Below are 27,637 nucleotides of genomic sequence, written 5' to 3' on the forward strand. Positions count from 1 at the left end.
TATTTCTGTATATTTTATATTTTTAAGAAAGACTTTAGGTTGATTACAATTTTTTTAACTAGTTTATTATCTTAGTTAATATTTTTCCAAGTGCATTGCCACTGGCTAGCAGCAGCACCAGCTCCAACTCTCTTGCTGACCAGCTTACTTCAAAAATACTATATATATTCAATTCGCTTTCAATTTGCATGTGGCTCTCGTTTTCGACTCGTTTTCATTTTCGTTTTACGTTTTTGGCTCACTCACTACTACGCTTTTTTGTGGTTTCTTTGTCGATGAATGAAATCAACATAAACAGCATTTAAAAACACGAAATTATTATATATTGTGGGCGTTTGGCCGAGTGCGTTCAGCGGCGCCGTTCCGACGCTCCATTGGGTCACCAATAAAAATACGAGAAAAAAAAAACGATCCGACAAATATATATAAAAAAGAGAAATAAGCTAAAAAGCTGGCGTCTGCGCATGCGTCGCTGCTGCTGCGTCCATTGACGTTGGCGAGCTGGCAGCGAAAGACACAAGTCTTAAGGTCAAGATATGGCGGCAATATCACTTCGGGGAAATCGGTGCCGGGGGCATCGGTTTTCATATGAACGATGAGCAACACAAAAATGAACTTTGTAAAAGCAAAAAAACAATAAATAAAATGCATACGAAAAACCCACAAAAATTCATATAAATCGCAAAATATTTGTTGGTTGGCTTTTTGTTTGGTTCTGCAGCGCCTACACAAACAAATGCAGCACAACAGTGCTGGCAACTTGACTGCAAAAGCTATATACTACACCAATTCGATTTGTTAAATAAATTAATTTAATATTAACAAGTTAAGATATTAACAATAGAATGAGCTTTACGCAGTAACCAAAGCATTTGTGGATTTAAAAATTTACTATAATAATTTTTGAGGAATAAACTATACAATAATATGAGAAATAAGTGAGAAAGTTCAACTAAAAATAAAATATATAAATATAAATAAATATATATTTCGCTTAGAATCATTTCATTACAATTAATCCAACAAAACTAGTTACATATTTGCTACTAATTTATCTAGATTTGTAACTTGTAGCCCTCAAAATTCGTTCAACACTGCCCAAAAACACTCATCGAACACATGCAACAACAGCTGTTGAATACTTTCGAGCTTTTAATTTTGAAAAAGAGAAAAAGATAAAATTTGAATATTAAAATCGGAGGAGGAGGAGGGCGCTGCACTCAGTGGCAGAAAAGCGAGGAGGAAATTGAGCAACAACGCATTTTCTTGGCACTCGCAATTGGGGCGTGCCAGAGGAGGGTTCCCAGGGCGAAGTACCCCACTCAACCATGGCGCTGAGAAGAGAGGGAATCCCTCCCGCCGAAAAAGAAAAATTTGGGTCAATGTACACAAACACACTATAGAGCGAAGAAAAATTTTTCACGTTTTTCTTTATGGTTTTTTAATTTTACAACATTAATGTCAGAGAGGGAGGGTCATTGCAGTTTGTTATTCCGATTTTCCACGAAAATATCCCCATTTGTCTTTTCCTCATTTTGCTGATTTCTTTATGACTTGGCGTGGCAGCGCTAATTGATTGATAGATCCCACGTTTTGCGACCTCAGAAGTGGGTGGTACTCGTACTTGGGTGATCCAACTCCAACCTTCTACCGGAAGTTGTCTGTCTGTCTGTCTGGCAAAATCTTATTTAAGTAAGTCGAAGCACTAAACCAGATCACAGATGATAAGTGGAGTGGAGTGGGGATAAACAGATGAGAGATGTCGTCCCAGACATTTTGAAAGACTTTGTCATAGGGCGAGCGTCTGGTTCCTTCGAAAGATAAGACAAAGACTCAAGGGCTGAGATGATGAGGGTAATGGTGATGAAAGCTTTATTGGGTTGAAAGCAATAAAATGATAAGATACAGTACAAGGTTCTAGTGCTTTATAACAGAGGTCTAACTTTTAACCAACAAAGGCACTGTTCTTACATTTTATTAGTTATAAAAGGCAGTAGATCATATTTCAACTACATATATGATGAATACTAACTAATTATTCATAGATTTTTGATCATAATCACACCACCATAAAACAGAATGAGTGCCTTATTAGCGTTTGCTAATAGCAAATTCGATTGATACACCACTTTATTTGTTGAATTTTTAAAACCAATTAGGGAAATCTGTTTCTGTTCCAATTTCCTAATGCCTTTATTTTGTGTTCAACTTACTTTTAATGGGATTTTTGCAGTTTTCTAGCGTTGATAAGAAACAGAAATCCCTTTTGCCAAGTAGTTTCTAAGAAATCATTTAAATATAGCTCTTGAATGTGTATTAGTCAGAGGCAATACAACTTTCAGAAATAGTTATAAGCTTGATGCTTACTATGGTAAATCAGAGTTAGCAAAGATTTAATTGTTTTTTGATGGTGTGACAAAATTAAATTGGAATTTGGTTGCTGATACCTCACTTCATTACTAATTAAAGTGTTTAAACTTTTTTTTTATACCTGGTAAAATCGAACAACAATGTTTCTTTTGTTCTACAATTGTGTAGCACAAATGGATGTTGTGCAACATGTTCTTAGTCATATTTGTTAACATTTACTTCAGCCTTTTGCCCAGTTTAATTGCATTTTTTCCATAACTTCTAACTGTAGTTTTCCTACTTGTTTCTTAACAGGATTGCATTCTTAATACTAATTATACACACACTACAGTTCGATTGCCTGATAGACCAAGTAGTAATTAGTATTTGTCAAAAAACATCCAGATTTCCTAAGATATTTTCCCACCACATTTAACGATCTGGAACGCGTCACCCAAAAATATAACTCTTCCTACAGAAACGAACCAAACTGCTGCTGATCATTACGCGTGTTTCCATAGACCATCCATCCAACAACTCAACTTCCTTAAGTCAGAGACAAAGGAGAATTCCGCTGTTTTTAGGTTCGAAACCAAAGCACACGATCACCATTTTTGGGGCGCATGCGAGAAGCCGTTCAGAATCGAGTAGCAAATTTACCAGAAGATGGCCAAGACCGGGACTTATGGCCATGTAAAGAGCAGCACACTGGGGCCGCTGCTGTCAGAGCCAAACACGATTGACAAGCCGCCGCTGGAGCAATGAGAGCTCTGGCTGCCATTTGAATTTGGTAGCGAGTTCCGCTGAATGAGGAAAATCGTAGTCGACTCGGAAGTTGTCACTGGGCAGGGACATGGACGCATATGTCTCATCAATCATCGTGTTAGTGTGTGCGTAACGAGCTGCACGAGTTGGATTTAAAAAAAAAAAAATAAATACCAAAGCTTTTTTTATATAAGATAACGACGTATGCAAACTGCTACAACCCAAACGGGACGCCCTCTAATTGATTACATTGTTCAATTCGAAACTAATCCCCCAAAGACTTTAAGCCCCTTTGCCAACTGGAATTTTTTGCAACTGAGCTCGCAAGCGAGCTTTTTTGTATCTTTATTTGTAAAATAATATTTAGCGACTTGACAGTTTAGTCTGAATGTCAGTTGGCAATGAGAGACAGTGTTTATTAAACATTTCACAAATATATAAATAAACGATTTTAATTATTATTTTTCGTCTGCTCAGAGGCATGATCTCACTTTTCGATCGAAAACTGAAAATTTCATTTTTGTTTATTGGATGCATAATAAATGGTCTAGTCTGGAGCACGGACACATGGTGGGAATGAGAATGGGGATGATGGGAACACAGCACATGTGTGTTGAGCGATCAGTGGAATACCCCAGAAAAGCGATCAACTTAATTGTGTTAATTTGCAATAGAGAACTTTGGGAGAGAAATTATAGTGCCGGGGCGCACTTCCTCAATCGAAACCATATAGACAGAAATTACTGGTAATGGATAACTGCTTTGTCATAATTATAATTGTGGCAACCAAGGGCATTGTGTCAATATGGTAATTCATAAGAGGAGGTACGAATTATAGATATTATAGAACTAAAGTGACCACAAGCTTTTGTATAAAAAAAAATTAAGGAAAAACCTGTGATCAAAGATACAAAACCGATATATACTTAACTTTAAGCAGAGTGTTCACACATCATGTCAAAAATAGGTTCCTGGTTTCACAAAGACGTATGAAAAAGTTTTTTAGGAAGCAAATCGAGGACTCACAAAAAAATCTATAAAAAGTATTCTCAGACAACTCAAAATAACCAAGAACCACAAGAAACTCTTTTTACTAGTAACTTTCTGGTTCTTAAATGTATATACTATTAAAAAGATACTTTGGAAGACCATCTGGAACACAACTACAGCAAAAAAACCAACCGCAGTGTGGGATTTCAAAGTGAATAATCAATTGCAATTACTATCTAACTTTAGCTCCGCCCAATAAAAATGTTTTTCCCATCTGCTGATGCATTCAGATCATCCAAACCTCTTCTTACCCATCTTTATCCCTCAACATGCATGTCCATTTGGCATATCTTTTAATTAAAACAAAAAAAACCTCTGAGATATTTGCAACACGCATGACCACCAAACTCCTAAACTCCGCCCCCCTTATAAAACCCCCATAATAATGGGGCAACCGCAATCTTCAGTCCAAATGTTGCATGCAAATTAAACGAAAAAAAAACATAAATACAAAGACAGAAGTACGAAGGGCAGAGAACTATGGTACTTCACCTACTGAAGTCACAGTATACAGTACACGCTCATTAAGTAGTCGGAAAACGTTATCCCATCCTCCCCATGACCATTTTAAAGAGGGGCGTATGAAATTAATAGACTCTCCTCTCCACTCGCTTAATTATCACAAAGAGACCTAAAACAACTACAAAAGCTCTGTTGAAATGGGCAAGTGTTTTTCCCCAATCCCCTCCTTTCCCCGTTTTTCCGGTGCGTGTGTCTGCTTTATTAGATGATGATAACTGGCTAATGAGCTGAACTCTGCGGCAGGCCGAACTACGACATTGTCTCTGCACAGAACAAAATTATTACAACATTTAGAAGTGATTTAAGGGGTTCACATTTTATGATATTCTATGTTTCATTATAGTTTTGGTATTTTATGGTATTGTAGACATGCAGCGGGTTTGGATAATTTTAATAGTAATAATAAGTTTCCCAATACAAATGTTAATTTAATTCTTAGATGGATTCTGTGACAGAATTTCAAAATATACAGAAGCCTGGATTCCACATGATTCTTATCCTCTACAGATTTAAGTACAGATAAAGATTTAGATAATAATCAAATAAGTCTAATATATAAAAGGTTTTAATATTAAATAAAACATTTTTTGAATGCCAATTAAGTTTAATTAATTACACTTTAAATACCAAAATTTATAATTAATTCTTTCTGTGTTTTATTTCAGTGCGAGAGAGCATGTATCGGTGTGCGAGTGACGATGAGTGACCAAATGCAGAAGTAACCAAGAAAAAACCACGACCATAACCAGGGGAACCTTACACAGAAAGCTGCCCGCACATTTTCAACATCTCTGATCTTGAGTTTCGAGTCTGTCTCTCCGCTTGTCATATGCACATACTCTTCCCCCTAATGGAAGATGCACAATCTCGAATGAGACTCGGTGCGTGTGGCTAATCTTGTAAAAGGTTATCACAGAATGGATCTAAACCACGAATAGCATTTGCACATTACATTTAGTTATGCTAATTGAAAGGTATAAGGTTGTGGGTGCTGTAGGAAATGGTGTAATGGGGGAAATTAACTACTGGCGGACACATTTTCCTCATAAGCCGTGCGAGTTCTCGTTTAAATATAAGCATGCCCTCATAAAGTTCAACTTTATTTAAATGTAAATAAATGAGTTCGTTTGGTTTTTACTGTTTATTAATAGAGGTTATGTTTTAGTTGATGAGGAGACAAAATAATTAAAAGAGAATACAGTAAGTTAAATAACATTTGTTTATATTTGAAGTTTTGCTTATAATAATATTTATAGCAATATTTTACACAGTTTTCTGATGTATATTCGCTGTTTTATTGTGTGAATCGTACGAATACAATTTTCATACAAAAAAACACTAGGAAAATCCTATATTCTTATTTGGACCCTATCGTCTATGATTTTAAATCGAGTCTAATAGTTTTATTCAGATAAAATATACTTTATACTGTTCCAATTTAACATAATTAAACACTATTGATAATAAATACATTTTACTTTATATTTTTATCCTAAGAAAGAGTATCCAAAGATTCGCGATCGCACAGCGAAAGCTTCTTATTATTTTTGGTGCTTTGTATTTGAATGTTTTGACGAAGGTGAGCAGCGGCGTGCAAAAAAATAAACAGAAAACGCAAAGCGAATAATTGGAAGAGCCCACGAATCTTCTAGCAGACCTTAGAGGCCAAGAAGACCCGAAATGAAGAAAACGGTTAAAGATAACTGCGCTTTATTTGCGCCCACTTTGGGTATATACATATCTGTATAAAACAAAAAATAACGTCGTATTTTTCAGATTGTCTGCCGTTGGGGCATGACCACATGCAAAACAAAGTCAGGTACGAAATATATTGAGATATTTCCACCTTTATTCGGCTGTGTCAATGGCAAATGCCAGACGTATCGTTATTAATACCTCTCTCTGTTATTTACCCATGCATTTGTGGGTTAATCTCCCCGTCGAGACCCGAATAACTGATCGAAACTTGCACTTAACATTGAATTCCCGAGCTGTGGGAATTGTTTTGGGACTGCCCTTATCGCCTGAAGTGCCACTATTACTTATCAGCAAGGAAAAACTGAGCGATAAAGAGCAAAACAAACAGAGAAAATACAATAAACTGCGCGATCGATAAGCGGAGAGCAACGGTAGTTCTAACAAAGCTGACTCATAGAAAATGGCTCAGAACAAAAGGTAAAAAATTATCTAATGTTCAGCCGGATAAGTGTGTGACTTTTTATGTACGGAAATTCCAATCAACCCAAAACACACATAGTTCAGTGATTTGGCAGAAATATCCGCTATGTTTTGATATCTGGTTGCAAAGATAAGAAGACTTTACTATCAAGTGCCAAAACCAACATTTATAGAGTACCTAGGAAAGCAGGTTAATTATAATATTACTAACATTTTCGATTATCATTTAAGATAATTTATTTTAAGACTCTGAGTCACATCAAAAACATATTTTAAAAATCCTTATCATTGTTCTGCAAAGATAAGTAGGCCACCTTTTTTGGCGGAAATTCCAATCGGAATTGCAGAAAAAACTACTAATAGGTACAATATTTTGACCGCGACTGTGTCGATTAGCCCACAGGTAGTAGGGATTGCAAAAAGGGGTTGCAAAAACCAGTAAGACGGACTTGCCAGCCTGCAGCTGCCAAAGGTGGCAAGGACAAGGGGACGAAAATGTGACTCAACCAGAAGTTGTTGAGTCAACAACAAAACTCCACTATGGGCATTATGAACCGCACACTATATGGTTGGGGGCTAAGGGAAACATCGGAAGTGCAGCCGAAAATGGCGATCTCAATGGAAGTGACAAAAGGAAATCTTTAGTTTTCATAAATTATATTTTCACACTCACAAAAAAGTTTCTGTAGAAATTTATATTCAATACAAAATAAAACTTTAACATAAATCGGGATTTCTAATAAGGAATTTTCTTATTGGTTATAAACTGTAATATCATCATATATAGTATATCAATTTACCAAAACGCGGTTTCTTAGATAAGGAGTAAAACATCGTCGTTAAATTAATTTATTTCGATGCACTGATGGGGAACTTTAAAGCCTTGATAAGAAGAACTGAAGAAATTAACCCACATACAATAAAACGAAACACAATATATTGATAGACCATTAACATATAAGAAATTGTAATCATATATTCTCCGTGTAGCTTTTTTCAATTTTATAATTTCTTTTTTAATGAAATTCCTGCGAGTCTTGGCACATTTTGTTTAAATTAAGATTCAGGTAAAAGTATAAAAATAAGAGAGCATAACTTCAATCTAAAATCCGTATTTAGTAATACTTATTATTAAAAATAATGTTCAATTATAACAACAATACTGTTAAATAGACTTATTTAACTAGCACTCACCTCTCATCCAAATCGATGGGCAGCCTCTTCAGCTCGGACATATCCAGCTCTAGGCGCAGATTGGATACCTCGCAGAGCAGGCGATCCCGTTCGATGCTCAGCTCCTTGATCTTCGAGTGCAGGGCGTTGTTCTCCCGCAGCAGCTCGTCGACGCTGTAGGGGAGGATCGGGTGGTGGTGCTGGTGCTGATGCTGTGCGGCATGGCCAAGGTGCAGGGAGCTCATAGAACCCATAGAGACCGGGCCATGTCCCAGAACCTGAGGAAGTCCATTACCAGCACCGCCGCCTGGGCCGGGAGTCTCCACGAACATCATGGAGCTGGCCATTAGCAGGGATTGCGTGGTCTGGTGGAGGAGCAGCTCCTGATCGGATTCCGAGCGCTTAGCCGGACTCTGAGTTGGATTCTCAGCCTCCGACATTCTTGGGTTGTTTTTCTTTTAACTGGCAGCTTTTAGCGGTAACTTGTGTTGCACTTCTTTTCGGCTCTCTTTACGGCCTAAACATCGTCGCCAGCCACGCACACGCACTCGCGCGAATACGAATGGAAGAAGGAATGGTGGAGGAGCGCTTGGGGGAAGCGGCGGCAGTAGGAAACGGTATACAAATGGCAAGGGCAAGCAGCTTGCCTCGAGCTAAACTTCACTTGCGCTTCACAGGGGCCCGCTGGCACAATGGGTCGCGAGCAACAATTGGATTCGGATCGGATCGGAATTACGGATATTCAATTCACGCGCGACGAAAACGCGACGCACGCTCCAATTCGAAGTTTTATAACAGTATGACCATACACACATTCCATATAAAATCTCAAGACAACGATGCGCTGTCAGCCGGTGCTGCCAGTTTAGCTTATTTCAGGCTAGATCTAGCATATCTGAAATTGAAAACCTTATGAAATGTACAACCAGCTAATAGCTTTAAAAATACATTTTTTTAATATTCATCTAGCATATGTTAACAATAATTTCAACGATTTTTTAAATAAGAAAAATGGTTAAAGATATAGACGATTGTTCTCTTTTTTGGCGATACCATACCATAAAGTTCTAATTGAAAGTAAACTTAATTTGGACGAAAATAGTGTAATCTTATTAAAATAAATAGTACAATTTCCTTGTATAATTTTAAGTTTATATAGATTTGTATTGATTTCTAACGACCAAAAACGGTATTACCTTAAATAAACAAAGTGAAGATTTCTTTAAATTCCTTAGTATTGACTGTACAAAATAATTGGTGTAATAACAGAGATTTTAAAATTAAATCGATATTTTAATAGTTTTGGTCTTGTTTTATATTAAATTGACAGTTAATATCTTAATTAGCCATAAATGTTTTGTATGGTACATAAATTTTAATCCTATATATAAGTGATTTAGACACCATCCCAAAATTTTTAACTAAAAAATATATCGTTTTTTACGTTACTTATTTATGGAACTACTTGTAATGCATTCCTGGTTGATCTAGTTCTCGTTCGAAAACCAAAATCTAAAACAAAACATGCAAAGTGACCTGTTTCGGGCTCTTCTGATCACAGGACCTCCAGGTAGCTTCTTAAATTATTTATAATTTTACAATCATTCGATTTGAGTGTCCTGCTACTTTAGGAGTTGGTAAAACCACGCTGGTTCGCAGGATCTGCTCAAAGCTAGGTGAGAAAGGTCACTCCCTGCAAGGATTCTACACGGAGGAAGTGCGTGAAGCTGGCAATGGCCAACGGATTGGATTTGATGTGGTTACTCTAAGCGGAGAACGAGGTGTCCTGGCCCGAAGCATAAACGTAGGCGAGACCGATAAACGACGCCCCAAAGTGGGCAAGTATTGGGTGTATGTCCAGGACTTTGAAGACCTCGCACTGCCACAGCTGGAAATCAAGGATGATGGAGAGAAGCCAGGGCTCCTGGTCATTGATGAAGTGGGTAAAATGGAGATGTTTAGCAAGAGATTCGAGACCACCGTTGATAATCTCCTAGAGAAGAAACTAATTCCTTTAGTGATCACAATACCCGAAAAGAGCTCCCTGAGGTTGGTGGAGCAGCTTAGGAAGTCACCCAAATCAATGCTGTTTCAGGTGACAAAATCCAACAGGGATTCGCTTGCGAAAAAAATCGCGGATCTAATCACAAAGTCAATGCTGGTAACAAAATAAAGATGCTTGTCTGGGTTTTATTAGTGCCTAAATGTATAAGACTTCCACTGCGCCGCCCTCTCCGCCATTCGGAGGTGCCCGGATGCTACGCTTCCGCAGCTGCTGGAGGATTCAGGGCGGGCGGTGGCGGCTGCATGGACGATGACTGGGACTCGCTCTTGCGCGTAGACCGCTTGCGCACGCGCTTCGTCTCACGAGCCCAGTCCATCTCATTGTAGTGCTGCTCAGAGGCGAGCCAATGGTATTCCTGGCGCTGCACCAACTCTGGATGCTTCTGCTCGAACTCCTTGTCCGGTGGCAGTAGCAGCTCCCACCGTTTCGCATTATTCACACGAGCCACCGTCCGCAGCACGTCCAGGGTTTCTGCGGGCGGCAGCTGGGTGGCGGCCATAACCTGTGCGCGGAACAGGCCAGTGGTGCGGGAAAACCGAAAAAGCTGCAAACAAAATATACATTAATAAATGGCAAATGCGAATCCAACCCCGAACACTTACTATGTAATCCCTGGCGCGAATCATCTGCTCGGCGGGCACGCCGTTGGCGTGGGACAGCATTCGCTCAGGGAAGACCACCTCGGACCGTGGAACCCAGTTGCCGTGCAGCAGGATGCCCACTTGGGGGAGCAGGGCCAGTACCTTCTCCGGCGACACATGCGAATCCACGTGCTCGGTGAGTATCTCAATGACATCGGCAAAGGAGAGCATTCTGGCATCACGCAGGAGAACCCTCAGCTGCTCCAGCAGTGGCATCGTGCGCAACATGGCCTTGTTGTAAACGGGCAGTACTTGAGCTGCGGCAGCTGCTCCGGCAGTGGGTGCCGTGTCCACCGGCTGTACATGCTCGTCATAGGGCAGTAGGCGGCGGAGATAGTCCGATGGACCGAGGGATAGCGCCTGATTGCCCTGGTGACTGGTGGCGAATAGCTTCTGGCGCTCCAACTCGGCTGTTGGAGTGCCCCTCGCATGCCAATAGGCCTCGCACCACGGCTCGTCCGCGATCCGCTGTACGAATCCATCGTAAGTGCCGGCGCGCTGCTCCTTTCCGCTTGAGGTTTTGGCATTACCGCGGGCAAACTTCACCGTAACCTGCTGCAGCACCTCATCGTCGTCGGCGTCCTCTGTTTGGGCCTTCTGTTCCGCCTTCTTTCGCTTGTCCTCCTTGTCGAAATGGCTGAGAGCCGGCCGCAGCTGAACGATGGAGGTGAGCGGGGACAGGTGGACCTCCCGATCGGTGTAGATGCCCACAATATACTTGCTGACATCGGTGATGGACCGGCTGCTGACAAAGGCCTGCTTGTCCATGATGCCACGCTTATAAGTGGGTCTCTCCTGACCCTTGGGCGGCGCGGCTCCGTACGTGTTCTTACCGTCGGCAGCCACCGCGAACTGCTCGCCTTTGAACCGATCGAAGTGCGTGGACTCAATGTCCAGGCCAAAGTCTACCTTTACCTCCTGGGCAAAGGGTTTCACGCAGCAGTTCACTACCACGGAGCCGTCGTGGTTTGGCAGCTCCGTTTTCGTAGGGTATTGGAAGAGATACAAGCTGTCCTGCAGGTTCTTCGACAGGAACACCGGTATCTATGGGGAATTCAGTGGAAAATCAGTTAGGGAAAATGCTTTGGCCAGGACCTTACCTCCTCCACAACGGGATCATCGTCGTCCATATTTTTGTTGAACTCGTTTTTGTTGAGTGTGCTCGAAAGATTCCCCTGAAATCGGTCTAAAACAGTTCAGGATTTTCCCCTCCGCCGCAGCTGGTCACACCTAACGTGCTCTGGTCCCAGGCGTTGCCAGACCAAGCAGCTACCGGCACAGTGGAGCAAATCTACAGGAATTGGTAATGGAAAAGAAAGATAAAAGATTCAATTAGTTTAGTTTTTATTTCGCGGTCCAAGATTGTCTATTGAAAGTAGTGCCAAAACATGATTTAGTTTTTTAGTTGGGCATCTAGAAATCGCATTCTGGTTTCGGCTTGGCGCACCTCGGTTTTGGCTTAGCGCATCTGGGTTTAGGCTTGGCGCATCTGGGTTTAGGCCTACTACATTTCGGCTTTGGTTTGCTGCATCTCGGTTTCGGCTTTCTCCTTTTTTGCGAACATTTCTTTACGGGCTTAGCGCACTTGGGATTGGCCTTCTGGCTTTTCATTTTCATATTTTTATGATCACATTCGTGCCCGAACATTTCAATCATCATCTGGGATATTCGCGGGTCGTGGCCACGCTCGTAGTCATTGGCGGCACCATTGTGATTATCTTTCTACAAGGAGCGGAAACCATATAATTTTAATTAATAAGCTTTTAAAACGTTTTAGCTTCACTTACACCAGCATACGCTGCTCGCTCACTCTGGGACATTTCTTCCCATTTATCCGCAAGAAGAACCGTAAGTCGCATTGTTACAAGATCAGCATAGTTGGCAAAGCCCGTATCGTAACAACCACAAGTAGAAGTGTCACTTATTGTTGGTGTTTCCGTGGCGTTTCCTTCCACCAGCCGGTCGCCGGCTATCAAGTTGGGGCTTACGCTCTGCTTCAGATCATCCTGTAGAATGCATTAGATATCCAATGATTTGGGAAATATTCGAGTTCTAGATCAGTTAGCACATATTACCGGAAAGAACTGCATCCGTTGTTCCTGCGTCATTTCAGCCCACCGGCATTTAGCCTTATCCAATATTTCCTCGTAGGTCAAATGCTCATCGCAAACTAGCTTGTAATCATTTAAAAAATTGGAAAAACCGATATCCAGTGTAGCCGAGTCCTTTGCCACAAGTGACCAATCAAAAACACTACCCCCCGGAGAGGAAATATTTTGCGTGCTCATTATATTTGCTTGATTATACACGTAAAAAACGGATCTAAAAATGTTCTGAACTTTTGCACTAATGAATTTGTACATCAAAATAAAAAAAAGATTTATACAAAAAAGCCGATACTAAAGAATTTTTCCTTAAAAATGTCTATTCTATTGAAATACTTCTATTTCGTTCAAGCTAACGGTTTAGACTGAATGTGAGGGGTCATTTGAGCCACAATAGGTAGTTTTGGAATGATTGAAAAGTCACGGACTGCTTGACAAGGTCAATAATTGAAAACTATTTTCTAAACATATACCTTATGTATGGTAATTTAGGGAAAAAAAAGTAAAAATATATAAAAAATCTAAAAAAAAAATTAATTGTTTTCTTTATAAAAATAAAATACGACTATTAATACTATTCAAAATTATGAAATTTGTTTATATACACAATACAAAGGCAATATTTTTAACTTTTTAAATTTTAAACTTTTATACAAAAAAAATACCACTGTACAAATCGATAAAATACAAATCAATCGATTGTCCATATGCGGCGACAGTGCGACCATATTGCCGTAGAATAGCCCGGGAATATGTCACTGCCGCCGACCGCAACATTAAAAACATATATAATATATATTTACACTTATAGCCGCGATGCATACATAACTCAACAATGTTCACGGTCACGTCGGAGATCTACAGCGAGACCAATTACCAGACCACGCGGGACGGCAGCCGTGCGGTGTCCAAGTTCCGCTTCGTCTATCCGGAGGAGAAGCTGGCCGGGACTACGACGGACAGCGATGGTGACCTTGAGGTGCCAAGGCCACGGCGCGGTTTGATTGAACTCGAGCATTCCGAGGCCACCGAGCTGCGACTGGTGGGGCTGCAAGTCTGGCGCGGTGCGCTCCTCCTGGCTGATTACCTCTTTGCCAAGCGGCAGGAGTTTGCGGGGCAAACCATCATGGAACTGGGTGCGGGCGTGGGCCTTACCAGCATAGCCGCTGGAATCCACAATCCCGGCAAAGTTTATTGCACTGATGTGGATCTGGGCTGCATCCTCAAGTTGATTCGCGGCAATGTTGAAAGGAATTCCGGGCTCCTAACTGGCCAGGTGTCCGTCCTGGAATTTAACTTCCTCACTCCAAGGGGAGAGCAATCGAAGGAACTCTTGAAAGCCATAGATGAGAGCGATATCATCCTGGCCGGCGATGTTATCTACTGCGATACCCTTACCGATGCCTTTATCGGTGTGGTGGATCAGTTTCTGGACAAGAGCCAACAAATCGGACGACCCAAGACCATATACATGGCCCTGGAAAAGCGCTATGTATTCACCCTGGAAGACTGTGATTCGGTGGCGCCTATGTACGAGTACTTCCTCCGTCAAACGGCAAATAAACCGTGGAAGCTGGAGCATCTACCGCTGGACTTTCCTCAGTATTTCGAGTACGATCGCTGCAAGCAACTGGTTCTGATGAAGATCACCAGACGCTAGAGGAGCATGGCCACAAAAACCACGTTCTGTGTTCTATATTAATTGTAACTAACTCTAGTTAAATTATTTCTGTTTTTATACTTGCATTAAAGGTGGAATTAAAGAAATAATGGTTTTTCTATGGTGCTCAAACCTTGGTTTTTGATTTAAACCAAATTGGAAAAATTAACACAAGAGCAAGGAAATTATAAGAGAACGACCTCTTAAACTCTCTTCCCCATCAAAACACTAATAAATTGTTTAACAATATAAAAAGTACAAATATATATTGACTAACAATGGGACTTCTTGGAACTTTCATACTTTGCACCTAATGTACTCGAATTAACAATTTTTACAAATTTCAAAGTTCAAATTGTAAGTACGAAAACCCTTAGATTAGTCATACATTTTTTGCTTTCATGGAGGAGGTGGTGACCCAAATGGAATAAATACAACTAAACTTAAGCCCAGAACCCGTGGAAAAGATTTCGCTGTGAATCAAAGATCCTGCATGGCCAGAATAATGTTCTCCAGAGCCTGTCGAGCATCTGTGGCCGGAAAGTGCTGAAGAACGGCAAGAGCCGCAGCCGTGTGCTTCCGTTGCAGTTCCTTGGTCTTTGCCAACGCCGGGCCAGCCAGGATTGCCTTGTGAATCTTATCGTAATCAATATTATCCACCGATTGCTTGCCCGCCTCCAGCTGGGCGTAGATTGATGGATCATGCTCCAAGTGGAATAGAACTGGAGCACTGACCAAACTGAAAGTGGCATCCAGCGGCAGGGTGGGACACTGGAAGGGCTCGGCGTCGAGGCAAGCCTGCCAAGCCAAAGCCAAATGCTTGCCAAAGCGATAAGCATGTCGCTGGAGCTCCTCACTTTGGCCGGCCAACTTCAGCGATGCCTGACAGGACTTGCCCAGCAAACTCCCGGCATTCAGTATATTCCGGCATTCCCATTCCTGTTCCGGATTGCCAAGAACTTGGGCGATCGGCATGGGCGTCATTACATCGTGTTCGTTAAAGTCTACGCCAACGCTCAGCGATGGCCGCTGGAACGTACCCGGCTTGTACGGCAACGGATTGTTTTGTTCATCCCTTTCGCCGATGAATTCCGACTCGGAAAAGTCGCGCACTGCCGACGAGATCAATTCCACCACCTCCTGGTTGCGCAAGTTCGCCAGCTCTGCGCTGGAGTGGCCCAGCAGGTAGTCGCCGGTCAAAAGGCCGATCTTGTTGCCAAAGGACATGTCGTCGTAGGTGGCCCCATCTTGGCCAGCCTGAGTGCTTGACTGCAGATTTACCACGCTCTACAAGGAAATAAAAGAAGGAAATAATTAATCAATTTGTTCATTTCAATAGTTTTATGTCAGTACAGGGTAAAACTTACATTGTGCACCAGATGAGAGATACGAATCATTTCAGTAACCTCAGCTAGGGCCCGTTGAGAATGAAGCACGCCAGCACTCTTGTCCTGCTCCACATCGGGCACGCTGGGTGCATGTCCTGCTGCCTTGGACACAAGAAGCACAATCAGTCCCCAGGCTTGCATAGTGTTCTTGCCATTGTAGAGCAGGTGCCTTAAAAAAAGGGTAATTTTCGAATTATTAGAAAAGTCAGAACACTTAAAAATAAATTTAGAATTTAAAGATGAACAGTATCTTCAAAAATACATTGCCACAAAATTCATTTAAAAGTTTCAAATGTACAAATGAAAGTCTTGTGTGCAGATCTGTTTTTTGTACCTTGCTTTTGAACATCAATTCAATGGCTTTGAAATCCGCAAAAAAAACACTTTCTTTATCCTAAACCTTTAATCTTACAAGTCCCTCACCGATTGGATTTACTCACTTGGCTGTTTTCATCAAAGGATGTGCGCTGCCCACCAGCTTGCGCAAGTGAAGCGCCACATTGGCGATCTCATCGCTTAGCAGCCATCGCAGACTGAGAAAGGAGGTGGGATAGCCCACGATCCTCTCCGCCTCGCTGACAGCCCGGTTCCAGTCGTGGCGCGGCGGAGGAGTCACCTGGACGTTGGCCGACTGCTTACCCGCCGCAGTCGACGTTGACGTCCAACGGTGATGCTGCTGCTGCTGCGAAGTGAAAGTTTTCAGCGCAGGCGCAACGGCGGACGGATGCAGCTCTCCAGAAACGGGAATCCTTTGATGCAACCGTTGCATAATAATCCGTAATCCCCTGGCGCGGTACATTCTGGCTGTTTGCTCTCGAGCTTTGATTTTCTCAGGTACAAAACCGCAATTATTAGGCGCACGACTTGCTGGTTGGGGGAAAATCTGTTTTTTTTTTAGCTCCGCTCCGTTGAGTCGCCAGTCGAAAAGTGAAATCTTTTGAATCCAATCGGTTGCTTCTGCCTCTGCCGGCGCTGCTGTCGCCGTGTTGTTGCTGCTGCTTCTTCTTCGCTGGCGGCCCACTTTTACAGTTGGCCGCTCAGGTGGCAGGGCAGGCGCGGCCGCCAAGCGTTCTGTTTGTTTTTATTGCCCCACACAGTGTCATGGAATCCGCAGCGCAGGTGGGGCGGTGGGTCCGGGAGGCTGGCGGCGGGAACAGAACAGGTTTTCGCACAGCGTCATCAGTGCAGCCGAGACCTGCCCGAAAAATCACACGCTCTGGCCACACTTTTTAGTAATGCGGTCCCACTTAGCGATGGGCAAACTAAACGTACGGAAACTGTTGCATGTGGGGCTTTCCAAAAATGGTACGATTTGTAACTTTTAAATTTTAGTTTCGACCTTCGTAGGAAAGTCGGGAAGCATATTACAAAAAAATCAAGTATGCAGAATTGAAGCTTAATTAATTCTACTTAAAATGTGATTTTCTTATTTCTGATTGGATATCGCGTTTTTAAGTTGCGGTAAAAAGAGCAGAACAGTTTATACGGAAGCGTCTGGGTGGCCGGGGTAAAACCTCAGCGGCCCAGCAGGGGGCGGGGTAAGTCCCGAGTCTAATTAATGGCCGGTGGCCATGCTCACCCTCAACTTGCTTCATTGTCCTCGAAGGATCTGCAGGAACTTTGGTCGACGCGGACACGCGGTTGAACACTTGGGGGTGTGTGTGTGTGTGTGAGTTTGTGTAGCTTAATTTTATACCTAATTCTAAGCTTAATCTATTATTTACAGTATTTACAATATTTACAAAGTTTGTGACGACCAGTCGCGTCGTCACACTCCCTCCTTACTTCCGGGTGTGGCGTAGGAACACCCGGACGTGGTCGTCCCGGTTGAGCTGCACCCGGAAGCGCTGGCCCTGCTCCTTCTCCAGATACCGCAGGGTTCTTCGCCTGGCTCCTTGGAGCCGGTGCTGGATGCGTCCGATGAGCGGTGCGGGCAGCGTGCCGTTGGGCGTGATCCACCCGTCTGGAGCGGGCACCCAATGGACATGGACTTGGCGGTCGCTGGGCCGTTCTTCCTCAGACGAGGATCCGGAGGGGCTGTCCGCCCAGGGTGCGCTTCCCCGACTGCCTCGTCGTTCCGGTATCGGCGTCGGTGGTCGGCTCCTGGTCGATCGGGGATCGTCCGGCTGGGGAGGCCTGGCGGAGGACGAGCCCAGCACGTCGCACAACTCCTCGGCCCTGCGTCGGCCCACTGCTGCGGTGTACTCGCCGGGTGTCGGCAGCGGAGGGCGGTTGGGTGCTGCTACTGGTGGCATCTCGGCGGCCGAGTCTTCGTCGATCGTCGAGGCGGAACGGCGGCTTGTCGATGGTCCTTCGTGAGGGGTGGAGTGTGGCTCCTCGAAGTGGACAGAGCGTGGCTCTTCCTTCCGGCGTCTTGCGTTTCTTTGTTCTTGAACCCAAGGCGGCTCAGTGTAGTCGTCGGGTAGCAAGCTGACGGTCTGTCCCCCGCACTGGATCGTGGCTCCAATCTTGCAAAGAAAATCCATGCCTAGGAGAATGCCGTCGAGGACTCCGGTCATCACTAGCAGGATGGTTGGGGCGCGTTTGTTCCCGAGGTAGATGTTTGCGGCGAGGGCCCGAGTGAGTTCTCGGCATGTCCCGTCGGCCAACTTGAGTTGAATCCTGATATCCCGCGTGTTGTTCGCGTTGCCTAGCTCTCGGGCTAGGTCCTCGCTGATGAAGCTGTGTGAAGCTCCGGTGTCCAGGGTGGCCACAAATCCTCGCCCTTCCATGGTGATGGCAGCGCGAATACGTCCCTGGTGTTGGTGGAGGGTTCCTCCAACTGGCTGCGTGGGTTGGCCGGCGGCCATGCTCATCGAAGGATTTGCAGGAACTTTGGTCGACGCGGACACGCGGTTGAACACTTGCACATTTACTTTTTGGAACTTGTCGGAGCAGCGCGACTTCTAAGCTTCGAAGTTTTCCAGGAATTCATTTGCCCTAATTCGGCAGTGTGGCCGTGACCTACTTCTGCCGGCAGCGCTGCCGCGATCGATCGTAGCGTTGCCAGACGCTGCCACTATCGCTGATAATCGGCCCTCCTTGCGCGCGTAATTTAAAGTTTTATGCTTGTTTTGATCTCCCTTCGCGGGGTATATTTTCTGCTTAAGTCAGTTAAGCTTTAGTTAAGTAGCCAGTTAAGGTTTACCGTTGGCGAAATAAATGAAATAAATTGAAATTTAAAGCCTTTAATGGCTTTAATGTAAGCGAAATATCGCGAAAAATTGGTCGAACACGTTGTGTTATTACCAAATTTTTGCACAATCTGGAAGAATATGGTGTAAAGCATAGTCTTGGGCCAAAAACCAAGTTGTCTGACAGAGATAATGTCGCAATAATAATAATATAATCCAGTAATTCGTTTGCGTCGTGCTCCACACTTGAAGCAATTTGCAGCAAGCCTGTGGCACGAGTGACTGTTCGGCGGACGCTGCGATCATCTGAGTGCATTGACAGAGGAGTATTAAAAAAGGCTTCGCCCTTAAATCCGCGCCATAAAAACTTCAATTTGTTGTGAAAAACTTGGAGAGAATCTGGGCCTCGGAATGACATTTATACTTTATCTTGAATAAACAAATATTTTCAATATTTTACATTTAGATAATTTTTTCGGATGAACAAAAATGTAATCTTGACGGCTCAGATGGGCATCGGCACTATTGGAGAGATTTGCGAAAAGATCCACCTATTTTTTCCAAACGCAATTTAGGTGGCGGCTCCACAATGGTTTGGGGAGCATTTTAAGCGTCTGGATAAACAATAGAGAAAAACGTCTGGTTGTTATGCAAATCCACAAGAGCATAGAGACCCAGCGCTTCTTAAGTGATAATCATATAGATGTTTTGAATTGGCCAGAGTGCACCCCGGACCAAAACCCAATTGGGAACATTAGGGGAATCTTAGGTAGGTGAGTTTACGCCAATAACTACAAATTTTAGAGTATAGAAAGCCTCAGAGGCCTTCCGTTTAGGCAAAAATGTACTTTAAAATTTAATTAATACCAGTGGATACATCTGTCGCCGGAAGAACATCGCGCGATTGTGCTTCCGACTAACGAGGACTATAGATATGAAATGTCAAAACATATTTTCCCCGGTAACTCTCTCTTAATTGTAAATACATAAAAAAAAATTCCCCATTTTATTAAATGAACTGTTTCTGCTCTCTGAACGCATAGATTAAACTTTTAGGAAATTATTGCTCAAAGCAGATTGAAATATGTTGTTGGCAACTTTAATTTACCCAACTATTTAAATTTCGCGCACTTTGCGCCAGTGATGCTACTATGGAGTTTGGCAGCACTGTCAGTCAAACCGGAGAAGGTGGCAACGCTACATGCTAAAACTTGGTCGGTAAGCAGTGCACCAGTGCTGCCAGACGTTCATGAGTGACATGCGTTACCAGATCATCCATTCATGAGCGAGTTTTGAGATTTTTTAGGGAAAAGCTAAATTTTCACCTGGTAACACTGATATTTGTTGCTAATTACAATTACAAGAACCGATCGCAGATTTTTCCCGTGTCCGAAATCGAAAGTGAAAGTGGCACAAAATGTAAAAAACCAAGATTGCTGCATGAGCGATAAGATAATTGTGAAATAACAAAAAAAAGCTACGCGAAATGCCGAAAAACGCAATGCAAAAGTGAGAGGGCCTACGTGTGTGTGTGTGTGTCTGTGTCTGTGTGGTACTGCATGAAAGAAGAGCTGCAACAAATTAGTAAAAATAACAGTGCCAAGTGCCGTTGGATTGCAAATTGTTTTCGCGCAAAGTGGCAAATTGCCTTTGAGCCGTGTTTAAACATTTCCGCTGCAGCTTAATAGTTTTTAATTGCCTTGCAGCGGTCGCTGCCCCGGCGCTGTGCTTGTGTGTGTGTGCCAGTGTGTGAATAAGGAAGAGAAGGAGGATAAGGATGCAAGAGGGACGGGGCAAGAGAAAGAATATGCAACAACTGTGCGAACTCGGTTATCTGTGGCATTTATTATTTTGTGTGCTGTATTTTTCAGCTATTTCAAAATCTGATGTGTACACACACATTACTGCCCAGAAACAGAGAAACGGGGCGAAAAGAAAACTACGAAAGTGGTTGCTCTGCCATGTAGGTGTTGCGCGCTGCGTGACTGTGTGCGTGTGTGTGAGTCGAGTCGAGACGAGTGTGAGAGGAATGCTGGCCGCCAGTGTATGTGTGCAGTGTTGTATAGTGCATAAATTATGGAATTCAGTTTTGGTTTTTTTATTCAGCATATCTTTGAGTTCGAGTTTAGGTTTCGGATTTTTCCCTTAATCGATCTGCTCTCTCTATCTCGCCCAAAAGGTTGTGCATCCCCAGAGATGCACAAAGAGAGAGCGAGAGCGAGCGCAAGCTAGAGGGAAAGAAATAAACAGACGCCGCCACGCACACACACCGATGCAGCGGTAAAACTTGTTTTCTCCCTCTCTCTCTGTGCAAAAAGAGCAAAAGCCGCTATTCGGCAGCCGCCGCCGCTACTCGCTCTCTTTCCCTTTCTCGCGCTTGCTCGCTACTCGCCACCGCCGCCACTTCAACTGCAAACACACATACAGATCTATATGTAGCGACGACGATATAGCTGTTTCAAAGCTAGGCGAGCAAAATTTCCATTGTGTGTGGCGGCCAGCGTTCGCAGTCGGTTCGAAAATTTCTGACTCGTCATTCGCGCTGTGTGTGCTGCGCGAAAAAAATAATAAATAATAAAAGCCTGAGTAATAAATTATAAATAATAATTAAATTCTGATTCCTGTTAGGAGAAATGAATGATCAGCAATGCTCAGTGCTGTTTTGTGTGCGCGGCTGATGTGTCTCACTGTGTGTAACTTCGACGTCGTGTGTTTCAAAAAACGTCATTACTCATACATCTCTTTCTGCGCTCTACAAAAATTTAATTAATTACTTCATTGATATTTGTGGTAGCTTTCAGAGTAAAATGATTGGGTGGAGAAAATTGGAATTTCGCTGAAATACCCGAAAAACTCTTACCTATTTTATTTTTTGTCTACATCAACGATTAACGAAAAATCCAACGACTTTCATCGTCGCTGGCTCAGTGTGTGTGTTTCTAGAAGAAGATGTGAGTGGCTGTGAGTATGTGTATATATACTCGCTGTCTGCTATTGAAAAAAGTCAATTTCTGAGTCGCGCTCTCTCTCACGCGCTCTCTTTTGCATGAATGAAACAGCGAATGAACGAACCCTTGTAATTATATGGTTAAGTGTGTGTGTGTGTTTGAGTGAGAAAAGCAGCCAACAGTAGCAACAATAAGCAAAAAAGCAGCAGCCCAAATCACAAAAAAGAAAAACCATAAGAAAAAATACCTAGAAAAATCGCGGAAAAATTTGCTACGATTGTGTCTTCAGCCAAAGCTAAACGCAGTTACTTCGCTATTAACAAAAATAAATAGTGTGAGAGAGTCCACAGTAATCTAATAAACAGTTTTATCTTCCAGCAACAACAACCAACAACATGAATAATTCAACAGTATGTGTGTTTCATTGCCAAAGCAACGTTTACGTTTAAAGTTAGACGAGAGATCAAAAATAAATAAATACAAAAATCCTAAAATAAATAAATAAATAAATACCAATTCAATCAAAGCAAATCAAAACCAAACACCAATAGTAAATTACAAACAAATTCAACAACAAAATCATAAAGCAAAGAAAGAGAAGGTGGTGAAGGAGGAGGAGAAAGAGGAAGAAGCACAGTTTGTGTATCCGTGTGTGTCTTTCTCTCTCTCGCTGTCGCGTGCGTGCGTTCGTGTTTGTGTGCATGTGTGTAAGCAGCCGAATCAATAAAACGGAAATAAAATAAATAAGAAAATCAACAGCAAATGTGCAAAATACTAGAGAATATCAAAAATCCATAACAACAGCAGCAACAATACAGAAATAAAACAAATAATAATAATAGTTGAGAAAATGAGGAGCTGCTGCTGTGCGAAGAAAACAAGCCAAGAACTATGACGCATCAAAATCATCAGACAAACGGCGCAAGTTTGGAGGATTGCCACACAAACTTTTATGCCTTGGTGAGTTGCATTGTTTTTGAATTTCATTTTACTCGTTTTCGGGGCTTTTTACGTAGTTGCTCCTAGAAGATCTAGGTCAGTGAGGATGCTATGGGGGCGGTTGTGGCAACTGTGACTGCGGGGGTGTGTCACCCACACACTGCGTAGCTGTAAACCACCGATCATGGGATCACGGCGTCCCACTTCTCTCTTTCTCTCTGATTGTCTTTATTAGTCCCACTTCGCCGTAATAGTCCTCTCATTCTCCTTTCTCCGTGTCGCTCTCATCGATTGGCAGAAGACGCCGGTCGGTCAGTGCCAGCTGTTTATCGTTATCGCTTCTGATGTTTTGCAAGGAAGAATAAAGTTGCAATTGTTTTTAAGTCGAATATTTTGAGTTCTATTAATGGAAAAACACAAGAACTCACAAACATACGTTGCTTTCTATATTCTATCATTTCTTCAAAAGGGGACTTTGGTAAAAACGTTGTAATATTTATGTATAGAATTTTATGTTAAAATAGTTTCTAATTTATTTCTTCTAGATTTAACATGACTAACCATTAATACATTTTCGTAGTTTGTGCATAAAATTATACAAATAATATGTAATACTATTAGTACACAAGTTTTTTATGTCTAACTGTTTTTTAAACGTTGATGGTAACAATTAAAAAAAAAGTTGTATGTCTTAATATTGTGCATATTTTTATCGAGAGGACTTTAAAGCTATTTATTTACTTTTCTGTTTTTATCAAGGGCATTATAATTTATTGAGATTGGGAATTCTTCAAATAAAAGCAAAAGATTTTCAGTAAAACTTTGTACACATGATTAAAGATAACATTTTGCATTATCCCCCCTTAAATAATTATCAAAATTCCAAGTCCTATGATTTAAGATTTATATTTTAGATAAATCGACTCTGAATTCATTGAGAAAAGCAAATGAAAGTGGCGACTTCTAGTAGCTTACTGTAGTTCTGTTAAACGGTTGTCTTTGTGGCAAGTTGGCGGCTGTTGCTCTGCGACTTTCTGACTTTGTTACTTTGTGACTGCGATTGCGACTCGGTGACTGTGACTGTGTGACTTTGTGGCCCATAACAGGTTCTCCACCTCTTCAGAGGAAGAGAGGAGGGAAGAGGAAAGATGTGAAGACTACAACTAGTTTGTTGGCCCCGCTAGTGTTGCTATTGCTATTGTCTCTCCTCTTTGGCATATTTCTTTAATGAATCTCACGGTGAAAAGAGGAAGGTGGTGGTCGGGAAAGATATAGAGGAGGTGAAAGAAGACACAGAAGCCGAAAACGAAAAAAGCGGAACACTGAGGAAAAGCCGAAAGAAATAGGCAAAGGAGAAGCAGCGATGACGACGACAGTGCGTACGAGTCAACGTGCTCCCCTCTTTCTCAGTGAGTAACAGACTCACTCTGCTCCCCACACTCGCTCCTCTCACAACTCTTTTTGAGAGTTTAGAGCGGCTTAAGTGGGTGAAGAGGGAGAGATAAATGAAACAGAGGCCGCGACGCCAAAGAAACGCGACGACAACGAAATAACGAAACAATAACAAACGCGCCAAACTTTCTCCGAGAGAGCGAGAGCCGCTCGAGCGAGATAGCCATAATGGGGTTGGAGAGGGGGCAAGAGCAAGAAACAGTGAGAGAGAGAGCGCAGCAGAACAGTTTGAACTTGAGAGGCACGCGCGCGTGAACAAACACAAGCAAAAAGCATGTCGGAATGATAACAGCAAAAGAGTGTTGAAACACGCTCCCCTCTCTGCCGCACTCTTTCGCCAGTCGTCTCTGAAGGATTGCAAAAAACGAGCGAGAGCGAGATGCAGATAGACAGTGGGCAGATAAAAGATAGAAAAAGTAACCTACGAGATAGCTCGCCCAAAAATAAAAGCCAAAACGAAATTAAGTGAACGAAGAAAAGGCAGCCAGACAAATGAGAGGCAAATGAAAACACAGAAAAATTTGCAATAACAAAAGGAAAAAATAAATAAAACACTTTGAAATCGCAGAGAGACAGCGGAAGAATGTGGAACATTTTTGTCGTCAAGATAGAGACACAGAGCGAGATAGCACTACCGACGGCCGGTTTGGGGGAATACCTTTGGGTGTGATTGTGTGCGTGCGTGAGCGCTATTGTATGGGTGTAAGGTGCAGTTATTTATTTTGGCTCCATCTCGCTTTAGCCCATTGATTGGGCACGGATACTGCTTGCCTCTTGCTCGCTGCTGCTTGCCACTGCCACACACAAACAAGCAGTTCCAGTTACAGCAACTATTTTTTTTTTTTATTTATCATAAAAATATCTGAACTAAGAAAAAAATAATCATTTCAGTAATACCTAAATATTATCCATAATAACAGTTCAGTAAAGATTTTGTTATAAATTAAAAAATTGAATTAGAAAACTCTTAAACTAATTTTAAAAAACACGAAATTCGAGTTTTTAAATAAAACTAAATAAACTAAAAATTAAAAATAAATAATTTAAAATAACAATAAACTTGAATAAGGAAAATATAATTAACACCTTCTTAAAACTAAAATATGCAATACAAAAATAATTTTGTTTTATATGGGCATTTTCCTACAGAAAGGTCCACTGCGGACAAGATTATATTATGTTAAATAAATACAGTAAGAAGTGTTCCAATTGATTAATTTTGTCCCATGCAATTCTACTTCAAATTGAATACACAAACATTTCATTCCATTTTTGAAAACACTCGTAACCAATCTTTAGAGACATCTGTGTATTAACGTTTTAAATTAGTTGCATTTAAATATTGCTTCTGGATTCGAAAAAATTGACGATTGAATTAATGTGCTGTGCGCGTCCTGGGAAATGCAAATTTACAAAAGCTAGAATAAAAATAGTCCAATCTATAATACTTTAATTTGTATTCGCGATGTCTCATATAATCAGGTTAATTCGGTGCAAAACTAAAAAAAAATGGCGAATTAATTTAGCTTAATGATTTAAATACCATATAATAACACAACATTTAAACAATTTTTATTAAATATTTTGTAGCACAAAATATTTAGAGGTCTAGGAGTAAAAGGGGATTTCCTGAGTCCTCTAAAATATAAAGTAAATTCGTCAATTTTGCAATGATACGTGTAAAACTCTGACACAATATTCTTAAGACATTAGACCTTTTTAAAAAATAATGCACGAAAAAAATTAATTACCTCCCCTTAAGAATATTGGTGGTTTTACCAAAGCTTTAATGATAAAGTTTTAATTGTTTGTTTATTTATTTATTATCTCCGGATTTGGTTTGGTTTTGGGTTTTTATCGTTTTCCTGTTATTATGGTTGGGCCATGTTTTGGTTGCGGTTTGTTTGTGTTTAATTGCGTTATTCCTGGTTAAACTCTTTTAAAACTATCTGAGATAAACTTCGTTTTGAAAAGTTACTAATTTCTGTGTCAGCTGGAAAAAGTCATTCGAAAATGTGCAATATTCAAAGCATTATTATTAGCGGAATTGTGTATAAGTTAATACTTTGGCCAACAACTCCAGTCGGTATTCAACGGAAGCCGCCAATGACGACCCCAAACAGCGAAAAAGCTAAAATAAAAAAACAGAAAAGAGCCCAGTTATTCGGCCAGTCTTCTTTTTTCTCTCTTTTGGCTGCCTTTTTCTTCTTGTTTTTCTTGTCTGGCTCTGCTACAGCTCCCTCTTTCCCTTCTCCTCCCCCTCCACCTTGTCTCCTGTATTCTTCTTCTCTTTTTCCCTCTTCGGGCTTTTGTTTTGAGTTGCGAGGCAGCGGAAGATTTTTCGGGCTTCGCTTTGGTCGTTTTTATGTTTGTTGCTTTTATTATTTATGTTAATGTTGTTGTTGTAGCTGCCAAGTGCAGTGAGGAATAATGTATGTTACATGTGTATGGAGTGCCAAAGTGTGTGTTTTTGGGGCATTTCGCAACACTGTTGAATTAGTGGGCAACAATTCATGATGATTATCTTTTTTTTTTTTTAACAGAATTATTTCCTCGGTTGCCTTTCACAAAAGGTCTTTAAAGATGCAAAATTCTTATATTCAATTCTTTAATTAAATATGTTATAGCTCTTGTTTAGCACAATAATTGATGTTAAGACCGATTGTTGGCCATTGTTTGTTTTCAAGATAATTACAGAAATGTAAGGCATTCGCACGCGATGGTACAGAAGTAATTTAAACCAGTTTAAGCACTCATTTCAGCAAAACGTGATAAAAAATTTAAATGCAATCAATTTTATTATGCAGAAAAAGTAGATCGATTTTTTCCACCGTACCATTTGCGTAGTTTCGTACTTTTTAGGTAAATAAGAAGGACATACATACATAGTACATATTTTACAACATTTATTTCTGTGATTCAAAAAATGATGTTGATGACTTTCTGTTGATATTATTATAATGAATGCCTGGCAACTGCATCTATTGGAATTTACAAACCATTGCAAATAGTTATGAAATTAAATGAAATATATATTTTTATAATTTTTTTTTAGTTTATACTAAAGTAAGAATGAATATTTGACATTTGATTAAGATTTTTGAATAGGCTGATTTCAATAAAAACAACGATTAAAAAACGCCGAATCACTAGAAATCTTTATATTTAGTACAGATGTGCTATAAATATCTAAAGATTGTCATTTTATTTTATAGTTCCGCATTAATCAATCCTACATAAATCAGAGAACTTACTTCGCATGATTTTA

At 41.4% G+C, this 27,637-nt stretch overlaps 7 protein-coding genes across 12 annotated transcripts in view; 3 read left to right on the plus strand and 4 right to left on the minus strand.

Moving 5' to 3' along the window:
* Nucleotides 1–8,830, minus strand: part of siz (Brefeldin-resistant Arf-GEF family protein schizo) — a 54,176-nt gene extending 45,346 nt beyond the window's left edge. Inside the window, exon 1 of the mRNA XM_041775275.2 lies at nucleotides 8,059–8,830. Coding sequence (XP_041631209.1) covers nucleotides 8,059–8,477 — 419 coding nt within the window. The 5' untranslated portion in view covers nucleotides 8,478–8,830. The remainder of the gene's footprint in view (nucleotides 1–8,058) is intronic.
* A 624-nt stretch (nucleotides 8,831–9,454) lies between these two features.
* On the plus strand, nucleotides 9,455–10,242 carry LOC108080208 (cancer-related nucleoside-triphosphatase homolog). Its single transcript, XM_017174866.3, has 2 exons — nucleotides 9,455–9,607; nucleotides 9,669–10,242. The coding sequence occupies exons 1-2, from the start codon at nucleotides 9,562–9,564 to the stop codon at nucleotides 10,208–10,210; spliced, it is 588 nt and encodes a 195-aa protein (XP_017030355.1). The 5' UTR covers nucleotides 9,455–9,561; the 3' UTR covers nucleotides 10,211–10,242.
* Nucleotides 10,208–11,985, minus strand: Polr3E (RNA polymerase III subunit E). The gene is made up of 3 exons (XM_017174862.3): nucleotides 11,844–11,985; nucleotides 10,705–11,787; nucleotides 10,208–10,646 (listed from the first exon to the last, which is right to left on the minus strand). Exons 1-3 carry the CDS (start codon nucleotides 11,871–11,873, stop codon nucleotides 10,296–10,298), a joined length of 1,464 nt encoding a protein of 487 aa, XP_017030351.1. The 5' UTR covers nucleotides 11,874–11,985; the 3' UTR covers nucleotides 10,208–10,295.
* Nucleotides 11,895–13,226, minus strand: LOC108080207 (histone-like protein 18C). Of its 2 annotated transcripts, XM_017174865.3 has the most exons (4): nucleotides 12,819–13,226; nucleotides 12,531–12,749; nucleotides 12,191–12,465; nucleotides 11,895–12,034 (listed from the first exon to the last, which is right to left on the minus strand). In XM_017174865.3, exons 1-4 carry the CDS (start codon nucleotides 13,104–13,106, stop codon nucleotides 12,013–12,015), a joined length of 804 nt encoding a protein of 267 aa, XP_017030354.1. In that variant the 5' UTR covers nucleotides 13,107–13,226; the 3' UTR covers nucleotides 11,895–12,012. The 2 variants fall into 2 exon arrangements, with proteins under 2 accessions (XP_017030354.1, XP_017030353.1); XM_017174864.3 differs by lacking the exon at nucleotides 11,895–12,034 and having other exon boundaries at nucleotides 12,071–12,465; nucleotides 12,819–13,225.
* A 137-nt stretch (nucleotides 13,227–13,363) lies between these two features.
* On the plus strand, nucleotides 13,364–14,618 carry LOC108080205 (methyltransferase-like protein 22). 2 transcript variants are annotated; one of them, XM_070286034.1, is made up of 2 exons: nucleotides 13,364–13,464; nucleotides 13,660–14,618. In XM_070286034.1, exons 1-2 carry the CDS (start codon nucleotides 13,435–13,437, stop codon nucleotides 14,506–14,508), a joined length of 879 nt encoding a protein of 292 aa, XP_070142135.1. In that variant the 5' UTR covers nucleotides 13,364–13,434; the 3' UTR covers nucleotides 14,509–14,618. The 2 variants fall into 2 exon arrangements, with proteins under 2 accessions (XP_070142135.1, XP_070142136.1); XM_070286035.1 differs by lacking the exon at nucleotides 13,364–13,464 and adding an exon at nucleotides 13,597–13,602.
* A 126-nt stretch (nucleotides 14,619–14,744) lies between these two features.
* Nucleotides 14,745–17,081, minus strand: Pdss2 (Decaprenyl diphosphate synthase subunit 2). The gene is made up of 3 exons (XM_017174860.3): nucleotides 16,337–17,081; nucleotides 15,876–16,065; nucleotides 14,745–15,795 (listed from the first exon to the last, which is right to left on the minus strand). The coding sequence occupies exons 1-3, from the start codon at nucleotides 16,693–16,695 to the stop codon at nucleotides 14,989–14,991; spliced, it is 1,356 nt and encodes a 451-aa protein (XP_017030349.1). The 5' UTR covers nucleotides 16,696–17,081; the 3' UTR covers nucleotides 14,745–14,988.
* Nucleotides 17,082–20,343: 3,262 nt separating this feature from the next.
* Nucleotides 20,344–27,637, plus strand: part of skd (mediator complex subunit skuld) — a 29,887-nt gene continuing 22,593 nt past the window's right edge. Inside the window, exons 1-2 of one of the 4 annotated variants that reach the window (XM_017174853.3) lie at nucleotides 20,344–20,449; nucleotides 22,357–22,938. In XM_017174853.3, the coding sequence (XP_017030342.1) occupies nucleotides 22,870–22,938 (69 nt within the window). In that variant the 5' untranslated portion in view covers nucleotides 20,344–20,449; nucleotides 22,357–22,869. Of the gene's footprint in view, nucleotides 20,540–21,505; nucleotides 21,617–22,356; nucleotides 22,939–27,637 lie in introns of those variants that run through there. The other 3 variants (XM_017174850.3, XM_070286007.1, XM_017174852.3) reach the window with 3 other exon arrangements.

This window comes from Drosophila kikkawai, chromosome 3L, assembly GCF_030179895.1.
Source record: "Drosophila kikkawai strain 14028-0561.14 chromosome 3L, DkikHiC1v2, whole genome shotgun sequence".
In the NCBI taxonomy this organism is placed as follows: Eukaryota; Metazoa; Arthropoda; class Insecta; order Diptera; family Drosophilidae; genus Drosophila; species Drosophila kikkawai.